This window comes from Lepus europaeus, chromosome 1 (assembly GCF_033115175.1).
Source record: "Lepus europaeus isolate LE1 chromosome 1, mLepTim1.pri, whole genome shotgun sequence".
NCBI lineage: Eukaryota > Metazoa > Chordata > Mammalia > Lagomorpha > Leporidae > Lepus > Lepus europaeus.
The window spans coordinates 18,962,990-18,982,196 of NC_084827.1; the positions used below are offsets into that span (position 1 = coordinate 18,962,990).

Sequence of the window (19,207 nt, forward strand, 5' to 3'; positions counted from 1 at the left end):
ACGCATTGGTAGTAAAACTACTAGGATGTTGCCATAAGCAGCATAATTTAAGGAAGTTAATTTATATGGCATGAAAGATTAATGGGAAAGGCAGTAGAGGATAGGAAGAAAATATGAAGAGACAGAGTAAGAGATTTCTAATCAGAAATATGATAGGTAACACATAAATCAGTTCAGGTGCTAACATCTCCTCCCGGGTCTCCTATTCTGCAGTCTCAATCTTTGGTTATGCTCGTGTAGTAGCCAGTGAGGGTTACCTATGTATGTCATGACACAAAGAAAGAGCCACAAGCCTTTAGAGGGGGAGATACTCAGAGGACGTCTCATTACCTTCTATGCACATTCCTCAGACTCCTTAGAATGATGATCTTCAAAACATGGCTTCCTTTATTAGAGTGAGCCACGGGAGCTTCTCCATGCTTTCACAACTCAGCGCATCAAACAGGCTGCTCTCCCTCCCATCCTTCCATCTTTGCTTTGCCAATCACTGCTCCAGTCTGACCTAAATGCTTCTCCTGTGGGAATGTTTCCTGACACAACTCCAATGTCATACAGTCCCAGGTTAGGAACTTCCCCTTCTGTGTTCTACATCACCCTGGGCTTGCTCCCAGCAGACACGCATCCCACTGCAATCTTCCTGACAGCCCCTCCGGCTCCCTGGGCGTTCCTTAAGGGCAAGGGCCGTCTCTCTTACCCTGTGTCTACAATGCCTAGGACAGTACTCCCAAAGTGGGCATTGAGTAGATGGACGGAGAACAAATACCTTTATATCTTCCAAACCAGTTATTCAGTTTACTCACATCTCACATAAATTCACATTCATAAAAAACCTAAAAAGCATTACAATTTAAAAACTGTTACTGGTATTGGTAGTTCATTTTAAAATCATGTATCCAGTGGTTTTATATTTTCTTCTTCTTCTAACAAAATCACATATAACAGGGCCAGCGTTGTAACATAGTTGGTAAAGCCACCTCCTGCAGCTCCACACCCCATATGGGAACTGGTTTGTGTCTCCGCTGCTCTACTTCCAATCTACCTCCCTGTTAATGGCCTTGGGACAGCAGCAAAGGATGCCCAAGTGCTTGGGCCCCTGTCACCCATGTGGGAGATCCAGATGAAGCTCCCGGCTCCTGGCCCAGCCCAAGCTGTTGTGATCATCTGGGGAGTGAACCCGTGGATGGAAGATCTCTGTGGCTATCTCCCTTTCTCTCTGTAACTCTGACTTTCCAATAAATAAATAAATCTTTAATAAAATAAAATAAAATCATATATACCATTATCATCAGACTTCTAATTGAACTCTGACACCTAGTGCAACAAATATTACCAATACTGGGGCTGGTGCTGTGGCATAGTACATTAAGCCTCCACCTGCGGTGCTGGCATCCCAAAAATGCACTGGGTTGAACCTGGACTGCTCTATTTCTGATCCAGCTCTCTGCTGTGGCCTGGGAAAGCAGTAGAAGATGGCCCAAGTGCTTGGGCTCCTGCACCCATGTGGCAGACCTGGAAGAGGCTCTGGTTCCTAGCCTTGGATCAGACCAGTTCCAGTCGTTGTGGCCATTTGGGAAGTGAATCAGTGGATGAAAGACCTCTCTCTATTTCTCCCTCTGTCTGTAACACTGCTTCTCAAATAAATAAATACATCTTTTTAAAAAAAAGTGTTAAATAAAAACCCCAAATGTCACCAATACTAACTGGTGGTCTTATCACACAATAAAATCAATTTTCTTTTTTAAGATTTTTTAAAAATTTATTTGAAGGGCAGAGTTACAGAGAGAGAGAGAGAGAGAGAGAGGTCTTCCATCTGCCGGTTCACTCCGCAAATGGCCAGGGCTGGGACAGGACAAAGCCCAAAGCCAGTAACTTCATCCAGGTCTCCCACATGGGTGCAGGGGCGGCCCAAGTATTTGGGTCATTTTCTGCTGCTTTTCCAGGCACATTATCAAAGAGCTGAATTGGAAGTGGAGTAGCCAGGACTTGAATTGGTACCCATATGGGACGCCATCATTGCTGGTGGCAAATTAACCCATTACACCAGAATGCCACCCCCTAAAATAAATTTTCAAGCCTACTTGCATTTTTAAGTATGACATGAAAAATTAGAATCATATATTTAAAAGTCAACATATCTTTGTTTTATCTTAATATTCCTTATCCAATGACAACTATCTATGTAACTTAATCTGTGTCCCTAATTTTTTAAAATTACTTTTTAAAAAACATTTATTTGAAAGACAGGGAGGGACATACAGAGACAGATGTCCCATCTGCTGCTTCACTCTCCAAATGCCAGTGACAGGCACCACCGGACCAGGCTGTGCCAGGAGTATGGAACTCCCTCTGGGTCTCCCACATGGGTGGAAGGGACCCAATTTTCACTTGAGCCACTACCTGCTGCCCCCCCCCCCCACCTCGAGTGCACATTATAAGGAAACTGGAATCAAGAATGGCCCTGGGACTCAAACCCAGGCACTCCAGAATGGGACGCAGGCATTCCAACCAGCCTCTTAACAGATGTGCCAAACCCTGCCCCTAGTTAATTTTAAACTACTGAAGGCTAAAGAGTTTGTACTGTGTACATTCAGCACACTAGGCCCCCAAATGGCCCTTCTGGTGAATATAACTTGATGCAACTGGATTCTGAAGGTAATGTGGTCAAACAGTAAGAGTTCTCATTAGTGAGGCTGGGATTTAAAAAAAAAAAAAGACTTTACCACTTCTAAAAGTATAGGTATCATTTATTTTTGTCAAACACTGTCTACTCCTTAGGAGAAAAGATTCCAAGGATAAGGAAGGAAGCCGTTTCTACGGAGCCACCAGAGAGTGTCTCATTGGCACTGACGTGGTCTTAGCCACTTCAAGTTAGTGAGACACTTGACTAGCTACAGTTGTTAGTTCAAAACTAAGACACTAACAACTATGCCAGTCTCCAAGAGAATAAGGCAAATGGAAACATACAATCTACAGCATGTTATCCCTTTCTGAAATAACCTGTTTCCTCTCTACATATCTTTTTTTTTTTTTGACAGGCAGAGTGGACAGTGAGAGAGAGAGAGAGAGAGAGAGAGAGAGAAAGGTCTTCCTTTTTGCCATTGGTTCACCCTCCAATGGCTGCCGTGGCTGGCACACTGTGGCCGGTGCACTGCCCTGATCCGATGGCAGGAGCCAGGTGCTTCTCCTGGTCTCCCATGGGGTGCAGGGCCCAAGCACTTGGGCCATCCTCCACTGCACTCCCTGGCCACAGCAGAGAGCTGGCCTGGAAGATGGGCAACTGGGACAGAATCTGGCGCCCTGACCGGGACTAGAACCCGGTGTGCCGGCGCCGCAAGGCGGAGGATTAGCCTAGTGAGCCGCGGCGCCGGCCTCTACATATCATTTTTTTTTTTTTTTTTTTTTGACAGGCAGAGTGGACAGTGAGAGAGAGACAGAGAGAAAGGTCTTCCTTTTGCCGTTGGTTCACCCTCCAATGGCCGCCGCGGTAGCGCGCTGCGGCCGGCGCACCACGCTGATCCGATGGCAGGAGCTATCATTTTTATTTCACTGTAAGTGTGGGAAGTTAGAATATTTTTTTCGTCTGACTGAATATGGGTATTTATCAAAATACTACATATTTATATATGTCATTTACCTACTTCCACAACAGATAACTTAACAATGCTCATGTGCTGGAAAAGCCACAGATGAGTGACACGCTTTTCATCCTTTGTGTTTTCTATGAATGTCTGAATACACTGATTACCTTTAAGATGTAAAGCTATTCAGTAAAATGTGTTTCAATGAATTAGAATTCATTTCCAGATTAAGTGCTGACCAAACACAAGCTGCTCTCTTTAAACAGTATTGCGCCAGCAAGCATTCAGCAGGCAATATGGCTGATCCCTTGGACCATACCCTAAATCAACAGATCTCACAGAAGAACCCACCACTGTCTTCCACATTTCAAGGAGTGTCCTCTAGTGTTAAGTGTTCGGGGAATGTCAGATTTTTCCCCCTGCTCATCCCTACCCCTTTATGATGTTGATACACTTAGAAAGTTAAGACTCCTGCTGACTTTCACCTTTCTACACTAAAAAGCCAAGCGTGAACTCCTGCCCCCAAACTTGCCAGGTCCGGGACTGGAAACACTCTCCTGTGAAGGCGCAGCTCCTGCGCCGCACAGCGAACGAAGAGCCTGCAGCCAGCAGGGCTCAATCCACGCCAGCTGACCGAGGAGCCTGGTTGTGCACCCTCTCCCTCTGATGAGACACGGGACCCTGTCAGTTCTCCCTGTGCAGGGTGGGGAGGTGTGGGGAGGTGTGGGGTGGTGGTGGTGGAGGTGCACAATGAAACGGATGTACTGGTGTCTGCGTAGAAACGCACCATGGTTTTGAACAGGTAAGAAAAGGCTTTCGGCTTTACGTTGTTCTCTGACATTTGTTGGCTATCTTCCAAACATGAGGAGTACACCACACTAGCATCTTTATAGGAAAGCCCATGATGACTTAAACCCCGTCCTTCACTTCTTGAATCTTAACCGAGAGCTCAGAGCTCAGAACCAGATAATGATTTTCTAAACACACTACCCAGCTTCAACACTACTCTGTCACTTGGGGCAAATCAACCGAACTCAGCCTCAATTTTCTCATCTGTCAAATGAAAAAAAGAGAACCAATACTTGAGTGCTAGCTCACCAAGCGCTCAATAAAGGTTAGCTACCTTTAGGTTCATGCTTCATATTTATCCCAGTCTTGGTAGTCAACGATTCTTAAGTGTAATCTTTTCAAAGGAATGTTTAAAATATAATAAATAGGGCCTTCACTGTGGCTCAGTGTGTTCAGCAGCCATCTGCAGTGTCGCATCCAATGTGGGTGCCTGTTCAAGTCCCGGTTGCTCCACTTTTGATACAGCTCCCTGCTAATGTGCCTGGGAAAGCAGTGGAAGGTGGTCCCAGTACTTGGGCCCCTGCACCCATATGGAAGATCCAGATGAAGTTCCTGGCTCCAGCCTGTCCCAGCGCCAGCTGTTGCAGCCATTTGGAGAGTAAACCAATGGATGGAAGACCTCTTTCACTCTCTCTCTCTCTCTATCTCTCTGGCTCTCCCTCTCTTTGTAATTCTGACTTTCAAATAAATAAATCTTTAAAAAATATAATAAATCACGTAACTAATTCATGAATATAGTTATACTTTCAAAGAATGCTTCCCTTAGTCAGTTCCCAATTTAATGAGGCAATTATTTGTCATAAAGCCCAAGGGTGAAATTCTTTAGGATTCAAAGCACAAAAATATCAAAGCAATAATCCCTTTTTAATGTATATTGTACAAAATGCTATGTTCAATGTAAAATTGAAAGTTCCTAACAGTTGGATTTGAGTCATAGTGATCCATGAATTTCAACTGTTATTAACACATAGCAGTAAGATACTTTCCAGGGGCCAGCGCTGTGGCGTAGTAGGTTAGGCCTGTGTTGGCACTGGTTCAAGTTCTGGCTGTCCCACTTCAAGTCCAGCTCCATGTTAATGTGCGGGAAAGCAGTGTAAGATGGACCAAGTGCTTGGGCCCCTGCACCCACATGGGAGACCTGGAGGAAGTCCCTGGTTCCTGGCTTTGGAATCCGTCCAGCTCTGGCCATTGTAGCCATTTGGGGAGTGAACCAGCGGATGCAAGTTCTCTCTCTCTCTGCCTCTCTGTAACTTTGCCTTTCAAATAAATAAAAAAATATATATATTTTTTTAAAAGAGGTACTTTCCATACTTGTCATGGTCTGATGTTTAAATAGAATGCTATAGATGTATAGGCATTTTTCATCTTCTGGGTCCTCGTTTCTCCCTCACCTATACATTCAAGTATTTAAGAAGATGAAGGGATTGGGGGAAAAGGTGGCTGCACCAGCTTTGTGGCACAGTAGGTTAAGCTGCCACCTGTAACACCAGCATCCCATGTTGGAGCACCAGTTCAAGTCCCAGCTGTTCTACTTCTGATCCAGTTCCCTGCTAATGTGCCTGGGAAGGCAAGAGAAGATGGCTCAAGTGCTTGGGCCCCTGCCACCCATATGGGAGACCTGGATGGAGTTCCTGGCTCTTGGTTTCAGCTGTTATCTGTATTTGGGGAGTGAACCAGCAGATTGCAGAGTGTTCTTTCTCTCTCCCTCCCTCCCTCCCTCTCAAATAAAGACAGAAGACAATGCAGACAGAATCTTCCTCCTTACCTCTCCATCAGCCACAGCAGAATAATTCACTTGGGCGACTGTGACTGTGGTTGGCAGTTCTGAAGCATCAGCCAGTGTGGCTACTGTTGCCCCTGTACCAACCTAAAGAGTAACAGGAAAAGCGGAAAGTGTCAGTGGGACGTTCCCGGGCCCCTCCTTCCTCAGAAGCCCATGTTCCTGTAATCCCTCATGTGGCCCAGGGAACAAGTGGTATGACAGCACTGGGGAGGAGTCTGTAGAATCACATCTCAGAGCTTATCGTGAGTTTCAGAATTTTACTTCAACCAAATAAAACGCATTTCACCGTCAACTTCCAGTGCCAGTCAGCCCCAATCTGAACACGAGAGGTGCCTGTCAACCAGGCATACTTTACCTCCGAAGAGAGCATCAGGAGGGACATTCTCAGGCCACTGACAGTGAAACAGGATTATGGAAGCCAAGTTAATTTTTTTTTTTTTTTTTTTTGAAATGTCTAAGAAAGCCATTCACAGCTCTGGATTAAGAAAAATGCAAACAATTTAAAATATTCTTCAGAAATTGCTTTCCAGTGAGAAGATTTAGGGGAGCTATAGGAAATTTATACAAGAGTTTGCACAAAGAGAGGCCACATTGTGGCACAGTGAGTTAACCTGCCATCTATGACACTGGCATCCTATATGAGTACCGGTTCAAGTCCCAGCTGCTCCACTTCCTATCCGACTCCCTGTTAATGCACCTGGGAAAGCAGCAGTAACTACCGTCAAGTACTTGGGTCCCTGCCACCCTTGTGCGAGACCTGGATGGAGACCCTGGCTCCTGGCTTTGGCCTGGCTCAGCCCGGACCCTTGCAGCCATTTGCGGAGTGAATCAATAGATGGGAGACTCTCTCTGTAATTTTTTTCAAATAAAATAAAACAAGATAAATCTTCTAAAAGAAAGACAGAGTCCAAAGGAAACTTCCTTGTGTGTGGTGAGGGGCCCATGATGCATCTTAGAAAATACAGTCCAACTACCATCAGAACACTCACCTGAATAAGAGAGACAGTGCCGTCAGGGTTACTGAAGGTCTGGACTACAGTCTGTGATGGTACAAGATGGGCTATGCTATGTGTGGTTGTGGCCTGTGTTTGTGTTTGCTGATCTTCAAAAGCGTACAAAAGATCCTCCCGCCCATGCTGTTTGTAACAGTTTTTAACTATGGTCCGTAGTGCCTGGGTCCAGGAAACCTGTTACCAAAAGACCGGAAACAGCATATTAAGCACAGAGAGACATGACTCTGTAGCCCCACTAGGGAACAAGCAGTTGCTGACTTATCAAACCAAACCCTGTGTAGAGTAAACTCATAGGATCATTTCCTACAGATTGATTCTGGCACAAAGAAACAGCACCAGGCACCAAGGAAGGTTTTCTACACTATTCCCACCTGAGGTCAAACCTGAAACATCTCACAAAAGATTACTTTGGCCAACAAGTGTACATTAAGATTCTTGGAAAACTTCCAAGACTGAAAAACAAACATGCAGAAGATACCTCTCTGATTCCATATGTATACTTTTATCAACACTATTTACGGCTAATGAGAAACAAGGATGTTTCCAAGTCTTCAAAGTGATTAATGTTGTTGCTTCAGGTTTCTATCACTGGGTTTTCCTAGTGATAGAGCGATGACTGGAAAAGACTGTAACTCAGCAGCAAACGTCTTGGAGGGGCAGGTCTGACTACTGCACAACTGTTTTTACTTTTCAGCACAAGAAGTAGAAACGCCAGCAATTGAGGCCTGGGATTCAGCACAGAGAAGCAACAGGCTGCTCGGGCCAGGGGAAGCCTTACCCTCTGCTTCTGCTCTTCGGTGCGGACGTCACTCCGGACATTCGCCCACGGGATGTCTTCAGGCCACCAGATGGGCTTGCAGCTCTCTTTCCCCCAGCCTGGTTTCCCACGGCCTGTGGAGTACTTGAGCATCTCTGGAATAAACGCCCGGAGCTGTGCCTAGAAGGGGAGTAGGACATCGGTGCTCACGAAAGACATCTGGGATGTTCACGTTCCTATCAGATTCTAAGAGCTTCAACAGAGTGTCCTCCTGGATGCTGACGAGTGACCATTTCCCGTAACTTCCCACAGGTCCACGGGCAATTGAAAAGCACAGAGATGTTGGTAAAGCACGCTTGCAGTTGTACTTTGTGGGTTTGCTACTAGAAGAGGGAGAGTATCTGCCCTGACATCTGATTTCTGTTCCAAAGACATGACTGGGTCTAGGCATTGTTTTCCTTCTACAGTTTCCAACAATGGAATTAGATGAGAGAAATTAGAGGAGAAGACCATTTGTAGATGGAATGGCTGTTGTCTAGAAGATTCCAGAGAATCATAGGGAAAACTACTACAATAGTAAGGTGGTTGATTACAAAAATATATTAAAATTGATAGGCTTTCAACTAAAGGGAAAACGAGGCCAGCGCTATGGCGTAGAGGGTAAGGCTGCCGCCTACAGGCTGGCATTCCATGAGCGTCAGTTCAAGTCCTGGAAAGCAGTGGAAGATGACCCAACTTCTTGGGCCCCTGCACCCATGTGCAAGACCCGGAAGAAGCTCCTGGCTCCGGATTGGGGCAGCTCTGGCTGTTGTGGCCAATTGGGAAGTGAACCAGTGGACGAAAGATCTCCCCCACCTACACACCTCTCTTCTTTCTTTGTGTAACTCTTTCAAATAAATAAATGAATCTTTAAAAAAAAAAAAAAAAAAGCTTTAAAAAAATCTTTTAGAAAAAGGGAAAACAGGCCGGCGCCATAGCTCACTAGGCTAATCCTCCGCCTTGCGGCGCCGGCACACTGGGTTCTAGTCCCGGTTGGGGCACCGATCCTGTCCCGGTTGCCCCTCTTCCAGGCCAGCTCTCTGCTGTGGCCCGGGAGTGCAGTGGAGGATGGCCCAAGTGCTTGGGCCCTGCACCCCATGGGAGACCAGGAGAAGCACCTGGCTCCTGCCATCGGATCAGCGCGGTGTGCCGGCCACAGCGCGCCTACCGCGGCAGCCTTTGGAGGGTGAACCAACGGCAAAAAGGAAGACCTTTCTCTCTGTCTCTCTCTCACTGTCCACTCTGACTGTCAAAAAAAAAAAAAAAAAAAAAAAAGGAAAACAACTTGAAAACTCTAACAGAAGGTTTGTCCATGAGTCTGACACAGGGGCACAGTGAAGCATGTGTGACTTGAATACGTCACAGCCTTCATTCAGATTTCTTCTACATACCAAATCCAGGCCAAACGGGTTTGAGACCACAAAGAAAACTGCCACTCTTCTTTATTTCCTGGCACTGAACCCCCACACAGTGTGTGCGGGCTACCCTGTATTTGTCATCACTGACAGTGACGAAGCCAAAGCCCGCAGCTCCTCCCCAGACTCCGGCCTCCCCCTGCACTCTGACGGCCTCCAGCACCCCAGAGGCAAGTGGCGTCCAAGGACACATCCATCCTGCCTCAGCTTAAAACCCGAAACAGACGGTGTTTTTAGCAACGAGTCAAGCTCAGGAATGTGGGCTTGTAGCTAGTTACAAAGCTACAAGAGAAACAGGAATGAGAACACTGAAGTATGAACAAGGAATGAACAGCATCACACTTTAATACTGACGATCCCTCACCAAATACTTATTTTTCTTATTATAATCAATATAAAATATTATTTTACCAAGAGATGATACCAAATGCTTCACAGTAGGGAACCATGAACCCAATCCTGATAGCATGGCTGACCCTAGTTGCACTGGTCCCCCTCCCGCCAGCCTCCTGCCTACAGGATATGGTGTAACACACTCCGTGTATTTGGCTCTGCAGCATGCAGCAGGCTAAGAGAATGTATCCATTTGTAAACCCACGCTATAGGCTGGCTCATGAGGTCATTCCTTCAGCTATTTTAAGAAAGTGCATCTCAAAGTCATTTTCTCCTTTATCCTGATTTCTTGGGAGTATGTCGTTTTCTAGCCTCTGATACAGAGCAGAAAAGGGATTAATCCTCACACACAATATTTTTCATTTATTCCTATCAAAAACAGCTTTCTCAGATATGCAAATAAATAGACACCACAAACTTACCAATTCCCCTTTATTCTAATCCCCAAATCCAAACAGGAGAGTGCTTTACTACGTAGGAGAGTGGAGAAAATGAAATGAGGAGGCTAAGGAACGCTCATTTAACAGAGTACTAAAGGACTCACTGTGGACATCGGGCTGACAGGATCTGCTCAGATCCTTCTAGAACCCTGCAGATTCTCTAATTCAAATGATTGCTCTACTGCTTCTACAACTTTTTATTTTTTATTTTTTGTGATCAGGATACAAGACCTTGATAATTTTTAAAATTAATTTTTAAAACATTTTATTTGTATGTGAGGGAGAGGGACAAAGGGAGAGGGAAAGAAGAAAAGGAGAGGGCAGGAGGGTGAGAGATGGGGAGGGAGAGGGAGAGGAAGAGCAAGACCACATCTGAGAGCAAGCCCTCCTACTGGCTGTTTCACTCTCCACGTGTCACCAGCAGAGGCTGGGAACCCAGTCTGCCATAAGTGTAGTAGGAACCTCATCACTGAGTTATCCCTTCCTCCTAGGACCTGCCTTAGCAGGCTGCTGGAGCTGGGGATGGAATTCAAGCTCTCCGGAGGGAGAGGGGCACAAGTGTCTTAACTGCTAAGCTCAGCGCCGGCCGCTCCTCCACTTGTGCTCCCTCACCCTATTTGCACCAACAGCTCCCATGCTCTCAGTTCTGGGTTATTTTGGCCCTTGGCTGTGGACACCTTCCATCCATCTTGCTCTGGCTATCCCTCACCAGGCTTTCCACTCAGCCCTGATACCTTGGAAAGTGGACACAGGATCAGCCTCCTCTTACCCCCTTTCCCCAGCCACTGTCCCCTCAGCATCTGAAATTCACCTTTACCCTGCCTCCTCCACCAGCCACCCAGTCTCTCACTGCCAGCCTAGTGTCGTCCTCCTGCAAGCCCGTGTCCCTTTTCCAGCCACACATCACCCTGCCGTTCTGGACAAAGGCATTGTCCAGCCTCATGTCCAGCTCCAAGTTCTCTCTTGCTCTGGAGTCAACGCTGGCTGTGAACTCCAGCCTTTTCGCATCTAAAACACTGTTTTGAGCGGCCATTAGCGGTCGTGGCCCTGCCGATGACCTCGCGCAGCAGTGGGCCTCTTCAGCAGAACTCGGGACTGGGAGATTCAGAATCAAATCTCGTCTCCCTCCCTTTCCTGGTTACAAATCACTTGAAATTTTTAAGTTAGTGGAACTTTTTGCTTGAATGAGTTCTTTCGATCTTCAGCTACATTTTTTGACTCTGTGAATAACCTATTGTCAAATGCAACAGCTAGCAATGTTACCACCAAGACAGATTTTCACTCCCTAAATCCCATGTATGCACTGGGAACCTCGACACTCTTGTGGCCAAGAAGTCTGACAGGCAGGCAATCTTCTCAAAGTCTGCCAAATTGGGGCCTGCTCTGTTGATGAGGGCTTTGCCTTTGTTCCGCATGTTGATGAGAGAAATGCCCGCGCTGCCCTGGCAGCAGAGGATGGCAGAACCATTGCTGGCCGGGTTTTAGATATCCATCAGGCTGCAGAGCCAAAAGTGAACCGAGAAAAAGCGGGTGTGAAACCATCTGCAGCGGAGATGTGTGGGTGAGCACCAGAACTCCCTTGTCTGTCCCCTGGACTCAGCATCTGCCCTGATGTAGAGGGCGACTTTCAATGGGATTGTTACCGTGACAGGACGCGCAGTTGCCCCGCACGCACTTCCCCTCCGCCTCCCGTTGCCCAGGCCGCCGTACCCTCTAAACGCCAGCGTGTATCAGGAAACACCTCAACAAGGGGAAAAGTGGACAGCGAGGATCTTCTTCCAAGTCTGGGAAGCTGAAAGGAGATGACCTTCAGGCCATTAAGAAGGAGCTGACCCAGAACGAACACAAAGTGGATTCTTTGCTGGACAGCCTGGAAACAACTGAAAGCACAGAGCAGACAAGGAGTGGAGGCGGAGAATGCTCCGTGTGAGGAGGAGCAGCACGTGTCCACCGCGAAGCTGGAGTCTGAGGGGTGCACAGGACCCCTGCAGCGGTGACGATGAGGAAGATGGGCTGATCAAGGATGCCGAAGACATGGAAGGAGGAGATGACAGACACAACGCCAACGGCGAGGAAGACTCTTAAGCACACGAGGGGTTTAGGAATCGAGGGGTTTAGGAATCATATCCATTATTTCTTTACCTAGGTGCTTGTCTAACATCAAATTTTCACCAGGCACTCTCCCCAGTATCTTCGGCACATGCTCACTGTTCGCTCATCCCTGACCTTCCCACATCCATTAATTCCTATTGCCCTGTGCCTAGACCAAGTTTTTTAAAAGATTTATATATTTGAAAGGTAGAGTTATACAGAGAGAGAAGGAGAGAGAAAGGGAGGGAGGAAGAGAGAGGGAGAGAGGAAGGAAGAGAGGGAGGGAGAAAGAGAGAGAGAAGGAGAGAGAAAGGAAGGGAGGGAGGGAGAAAGGGAGGGAGAGAGGAAGAGAGGGAGAGAGAGGGAGGGAGGGAGAGAGGAAGGGAGGGAGGAAAGGAGGGAGGGAGGAAGAGAGAGGTTCCACAGGTTCACCCCCCAAACAGACACAACGACTGAGGCTGGCTGGGCCAGGCTGCAGCCAGGAGCTTCATCCGGGTCTCCTACATGGGTAGCAGGATGTCCTTGGCCCATCTTCTGCTGCTTTCCCCGGGCGCATTAGCAGGCAGCTGTACTGTAAGTGGAGCAGCCGGAACTCAAATCGAAGCCCATATGGTTTGCTGGTTTTGCAGATGGCAGCTTTACCCAGTATGCCACAACGTCAGCCCCAGTCACATTTTCACTTCCTTTGATGATCCTAGTAGTTTTGTAATTTGCCCTGCCCTGCAATTTTTCCTTTAAATTTTGATGCTTCTTTATAACTTAACAATAAAAAGATGTAAGTTTTTTAAAAAAATAATAATAATTAAAAAAACTGTTACATGGCAAACACATAGGGTCAGTTGAGAGGATTAGAGACAGCAGGTATATACACAAAGTTGCTTTGGACAGTGGTTTTATTACTTCAGCCATTGGCCATTTTTTCTTTTTAACAGTTTATTCATTTATTTATTTGAAAGGCAGAGCAACAAGAGATGGGAGAAATACACACACACACACACACAGAATCTTTCATTCACTAATTCACTCCCCCAAATGACCGCAACAGCCATGTCTGAGCCAGACCAAAACCAGGAGCCAGAAACTCCATCCTGGTCTCCTTCACAGGTGGCAGGAGTCCAAGTACTTGGGCCATCTTCTATTGCCTTCCCAGGCGCATTGACAGGAAGCTGGATGGAATGTGAGCAGCGATGACTCAAACTTGCACTCTGGTATGAGGTGCTGGCATTGCAAGTGGTAGCTTAACACACTGTACCGTAACACTGGTCTTGGGCCATTTTTTTCTCAGTAACTTCTATATCATTCAAAACTTTGGTCATAAAATTTAGAGCTTAACTCACCTAAAGTCTTCTATGGATCATTTATCTTCCACATAGATGCATCATAGCTATTTGGCAACTGATTAATAACCCTGATTTTAGAATTTAAATAACTTCTTTCATAAGAATTCCTCAAATGCCTACAACAGCTAGGGATGGGCCAGGCTGAAGCCAGGAGCCTCCAACTCCATCTCAGTCTCCACGTGGGTGGCAGGGGCCCAAGTACTTGAGCCACCATCTGCTGCCTCCCAGGGTGTGTACTAGCAGGAACCTGAAATGGAGAGCAGATCCAGCACTCACACTCAGGCACTCCATTATGGGATGTGGGGTCTCAAGTGGGAGCTTAACCACTGTGCCAAATACACACTCCAGATTTTTTAAGAACATTTTAATTTTTATTATTTTTAAAGACTTATTTATTTACTGGAAAGTCAGAGTGAGAGAGAGAGAGAGAGCGCCTGAGCGAGCTTCCATCTGCTGGTTCACTCCCCATGGCTGGAACGGTCTGAAGTTAGGTACCGGGAGCTTCATCCAGATCTTCCACATAGGTGCAAGGGTCCAAGCACTCAGACCATGCCCCACTGCCTTTCCATGCACATTAGCAGGAACCCAGATTGGAAGTGGAGTAGCTGGGACTCAAACCAGCGCCCATGTGAGAGGCCAGTGTCACAGGTGGAGGCTTTACTCACTACGCCACAATGCCAGCCCCCAGATTTTGTTTTTAAATAAGGGAAATCAAGGAATCTATTCTCCTAATCAAAGAAATAATAAACTTTCTGAAATAGCTTTCTAATACTGAATACACAGTAGTGTACACAAAGACATCACCTTAATTTTTCAAGTTGGATAAATGAGAAAATAGTAGTAGGTTGGGTGGGAGAGGATGAATGCATGTGTAGAATCTGTATAAACAGGGATAAAAAAAATAGAGAATGCCAGAGCTAAAAAGGAATTGATCTGACCAGCTGGGCTAAGTATTTCCAAGCCACCCCAATGCCCAGGTAGTTTAGGTAATTTGTTCTGCTAGATATTTGAACAACAGAAACAACGGACGAGCAGGAGCAGGCATTTGGCCTAGTGGTTGAGATGACTGTGTTCCATATTGGAGTGCCTATGTCTGATTACCAGCTCCAGCCCCTGCTACCAGCTTCATGCCAATGCAGATCCTGGGAGGCAGCAGGTAATAGCTGAAGTAGTTCGATCCTCGCTACCCACGTGGGAGATCTGGATTGAGTTCCTAGTTCTTGGATCCAGTCCCAGTCCAGTCCCAGCCTTTGTGTGCAATTGGGGAGTGAATCAGAGAATAGGAAGTCTTTTTCTTTCTGCTCTTCAAATAAAAACCAATGTTGGGCCAGCACTGTGGCACAGGGGGTTAGTACATTGCTTGTGATTCCACTGATCTGTATCAGAATACTGGATGAGTCCCAGCTGCTCCAGTTCTGATCCTATTTCCTGCTAATTCACCTAGGAAGGCAGGGAAAGATCCCTGACATCCATGCAGGAGACCAGAATAGAATTCCTGGCTCCCAGCTTTGGCTTGTTATGGCCATCTGGAGAGTAATCCAGGATTTGGAATATCACTTTCTCTCTCCTAATCTTTCAAATAAATAAATCTTTTTTTTAAAGATTTATTTATTTATTTGAAAGTCTGAGCTACAGAGAGAGGAGAGGGAGAGAGAGAGAGAGAGAGAGAGAGAGAGAGAGAGAAAGTCTTCCATCTGATGGTTCATCCCCAATTGGCCGCAATGGCTGGAGCGGCACCGATCTGTAGCCAGGAGCTTCTTCCAGGTCTCCCACATGGTGCAGGAGCCCAAGCACTTGGGCCATCTTCTACTGCTCTCCCAGGCCATAGCAGAGAGCTGGATCAGAAGTGTAGCAGCTGGGTCTTGAACCAGTGCCCATAAGGGATGCTGGTGCTTCAGGCCAGGGCGTTAACCCACTGTGCCACAGCGCCGGAGACACAAATAAATAAATCTTAATTTTAAAAACAAACAAGAGGGGGTTGGCTCTGTGGCGTACGTAGTAGGCTAAGCCTCCGCGTGGGGTGCCAGCATTCCATATGGGCACCGGTTCATGTCCTGGCTGCTCCTCTGCCAATCTAGCTCTCTGTTATAGCCTGAGAAAGCAGTAGAAGATGGCCCAAGTGCTTGGGACCCTGTGTCCATGTGGGTGGCCCAGAAGAGGCTCCTGGCTCCGGATGGGCCCAGCTCTGCAATAGCAGCCATTTGGGGAGTGAACCAGCAGATCAAAGACCCTTCTCTCTGTCTTTCCCTCTCTGTCTGTGGCTCTGCTTCTAAAATAAGTAAAATCTTTAAAAAACAAACAAGCAAGCAAACAAGAGGCTACTGAAGGAAATGTCAGAACGTGTGACTCAAGGGTAATCATAATTAGAGGAATAACAACTAGGGAATTTCTCAAAGATGTTTTATGTGCTAGAAATCTCTGAATGAGGTCTTTTTCTTTTTTCCTTCCTTCCTTTCTCTGATTTATTTTAAAGGCAGATTTAGATTTAATTTAGATTTAGATTGGGGGGTGGGGGAGGGAGGGAAGTTGAGATCTTCCATCTGATGGTTCACTCCCCAAATGGCTGCAAAGGCCAGGGCTAAGCCAGGCTGAAGACAGGAGCCTGGACTCCACCCAGGTCTCCCCCATGTGTGCACTTGGGCCATCTTCCACTGCTTTCCCAGGCTCATCAGCAGGGAGCCGGATCAGAAGTGGAACAGCCAGGACTTGAACCAGTGCCCACAGGGATGCCAGCATTGCAGACGGCCGTTTAACCTATTGTACCACAACGCCGGCCCCGAGAAATGTTTCATATCTTTAGGAAGATCATAAAGGCTACCAGGAGATCCAGGGGAGACAGAAGTGGCTCAAAGGACAGTCGCTTCCACAGGCAGAACCCATCAGGTTAAAAGACAGGAATTAGCTGACACGTCCAAGTTCTAATTCAGAGGCAGATCTTAAAGAGCTAATTATCAAGTACACAAAATTTGTCTTTTATTAAAAGAGACAAAAGTATCTCCTGTAAAAGTTTAGTTTTCCAGTCCACATTTGGGAAGGGAGGATTTTTTTTTTTTTTTTACTTTTTATTCTGTCCCAAATAAATTGAGATGAGACTATTATTAATAGAAAATTAGCCCATCTAGTATAGAAAGAGTTAAATTAAATGACTCCTTTCCAGAATTCAGCACTGTGCTCTCATTACCAGTTGGATTAATTACTGGTCCTGGAGAGTTCTGGAAACCAAAGCTTCTCAATGTGCTTGTTAAGGGAGGTTTGCCTTTAATCCACAGGGAGACAATCAACAGGATCAGCAATGGGAAAGCCAAGCCTTAATTGGGCTGGAAAAAGCTTTTCTGGCCTCTCATTCTGATTTAGGACTCTGCCACAACCAGCAAAGCAGAGAAGATACAGCTCCTTCCAAGGTTCATTCATCAAAGAAAAAGACCCAATTCTTGCCAGCAGTAGTCATCAGTAAAGATTATATAGAAATCATAGTTGGCTTTATTTATTTATTTATTTTTAAAGATTTATTTGAGAGACTGGCATTGTGGCAAAGCAGGTTCAGCCTCCACCTGTGATGCCGGCATCCCATATCGGGGCCGGCTCGAGTGCTGGCTGCTTCATTTCTGATCCAGCTCTCTGCTATGGCCTGGGAAAGCAGGAGAAGATGGCCCAAGTGCTTAGGCCCCTGCACCCACGTGGGAGACCCGAAGGAAGCTCCTGGCTCCTGGCTTCAGACCGGCCCAGCCCTGGCTGTTGCAGCCATTTGGGGAGTGAACCAGTAGATGGTTCTTTTTCTTTTGCATTTCTCATTTTTGTCTGACAGAAAAACTTGCTCTTGCTGTACAAATTTCAAAAAACCAAAATGCATTTTAAAGAATTGTGAAAAACTGGGGGGTGCCTCCCAGCCCTCACTGACTCCAGCCCAGGGTATCTTGAACTACATCTCCCCCCACCCACCAACTATCACCTGCTCTCCCTCCTACCCCAAAGCCTCCGAAGCAGGTGAACCAGGAAAATCTCCCAGAGATTTAGCATTTCATGGTAACAAAGGAAAGAAAAAAGAAGGTAAGGAGGGAAAAGAGGTAACTCTGCCTCCAAGATGTTGCCAGGGCTCAAGGGGGTGGGGCAGATAAGAACCTCCATGGCTCTGTTGGGGAAAAAAGGGCTACTCCTTGTGGATCCACAGCGTGGGGTGTGGTGAAATTTCCTAAAGACAATTTAGGGAGCAATGTCACATGGGTCAGGGGCTAGGTGTCTTCCCTTCTGCACTTGTGGCTCAGGGAGCCACTGTCCCCAACGCTGGTCTCTCTGGAAACCCCATTTGCCACTACTTTACTGGTTCCATGGCAAGGGCTGGAGTGAGGGACAGTGACACTCCACAGGTGTGTAGCTGAGGGACCAAGAGTCCTCAAGGGAGTCTGTTGGCTTCTGGGTCTGTGAGACCTCTTCTGGGGCCTGGCTTAGCAGAGGAGGGAGTGGGAGGAGTGGAAAAAGGAAGAGTGAAAAGTTGTTCTAACTATGCTAAAAATGTGCTGTCTGTATATCATTAACTTCCTGCCGTCCAACAATGCACTACACATATACATTCCCAAATACTCTTCTCTTATGCTCTCTTTATGTGTGCCCTAGTTTAGGGATTTTGAGGCCATTTACACTCAAATACCAACAAAAAATCTTCAAACAAATGTCTAACAACTCTACTTCTCCCAAAGAGGCCAGAGAATATGTAATCAATTTAAGGAGAAGGCAGCTGCAACCAAAACATATTGAAAGATTCTGTTTTCTATGTCCTGTATAAAAAAGGCAATATGGCAAGGAAGGAAAACTAGAGAAATTTCAGACTTCAGTTCAGCGTTTTCATTTAAAATTATGGACTTCCAGGTTGACAGAACCATTTATATTCAAATAGATATTTAAGCTCCCTGCTGATGGCCTGGGAAATCAGAGGAAGATGACCCAAGTGCATGGGCCCCTGTACCTACGTGGGAGACCTGGAAGAAGCTCCTGGCTCCTGGCTTCAGATTGGCCCAGCTTCGGCCATTTCAGCCATTTGGGGACTAAATCAGCAGATGGAAAACCTTTCTTTCTGTCTTGCCCTCTCTCTGTAACTCTGCTTCTCAAATAGATAAATATTTTTTTTTAAAAAAAGTATAAAATGCCCATACAGTCTCACCTTTCCTTTGAGGGAATCCCAAATTGGTCAGTGTTATTGACCCATGCTATTTATACTCTTTCTCCAAACACAGGGGAAGCCTTTTTTGCCACCCGCTCTCTCCCAATCCAGCCTGATGAATGCCCTTCCTTACAGGCAAATTCTATGCATTTACATCATAAATACATGCTGGAAAAGCAGTTTTATGCAAAACACAGATGGTTCATATTGTCCACATACAACTACTATTTTTTAATACTTGCCTAACATCATGGCACAGATTCTCCATTTTGTGCACCTGGGGGCCAGTGCTGTGACACAGCAGGTTATGGCCCCAGTCTATGGCACCAGCATGCTATATGGGCTCCAGTTTGA

At 46.3% G+C, this 19,207-nt stretch overlaps 1 protein-coding gene and 1 pseudogene across 9 annotated transcripts in view; one reads left to right on the top strand and one right to left on the bottom strand.

Moving 5' to 3' along the window:
* The window catches only part of NRF1 (nuclear respiratory factor 1), a 150,696-nt gene that overhangs the window by 43,007 nt on the left and 88,482 nt on the right, over positions 1-19,207 (bottom strand). For all 9 annotated transcript variants that reach the window (XR_009866793.1, XR_009866799.1, XM_062200782.1 and 6 more), the window contains 3 exons: positions 8,002-8,160; positions 7,200-7,397; positions 6,193-6,294 (listed from right to left, as the gene is read on the bottom strand). Coding sequence is in view for 7 of the 9 variants with exons in the window: in XM_062200782.1 (XP_062056766.1) it covers positions 6,193-6,294; positions 7,200-7,397; positions 8,002-8,160 (459 nt within the window). In the remaining 2 variants the exon portion in view is untranslated. The remainder of the gene's footprint in view (positions 1-6,192; positions 6,295-7,199; positions 7,398-8,001; positions 8,161-19,207) is intronic.
* LOC133764889 (heterogeneous nuclear ribonucleoprotein C-like) lies at positions 11,321-12,264 on the top strand (annotated as a pseudogene).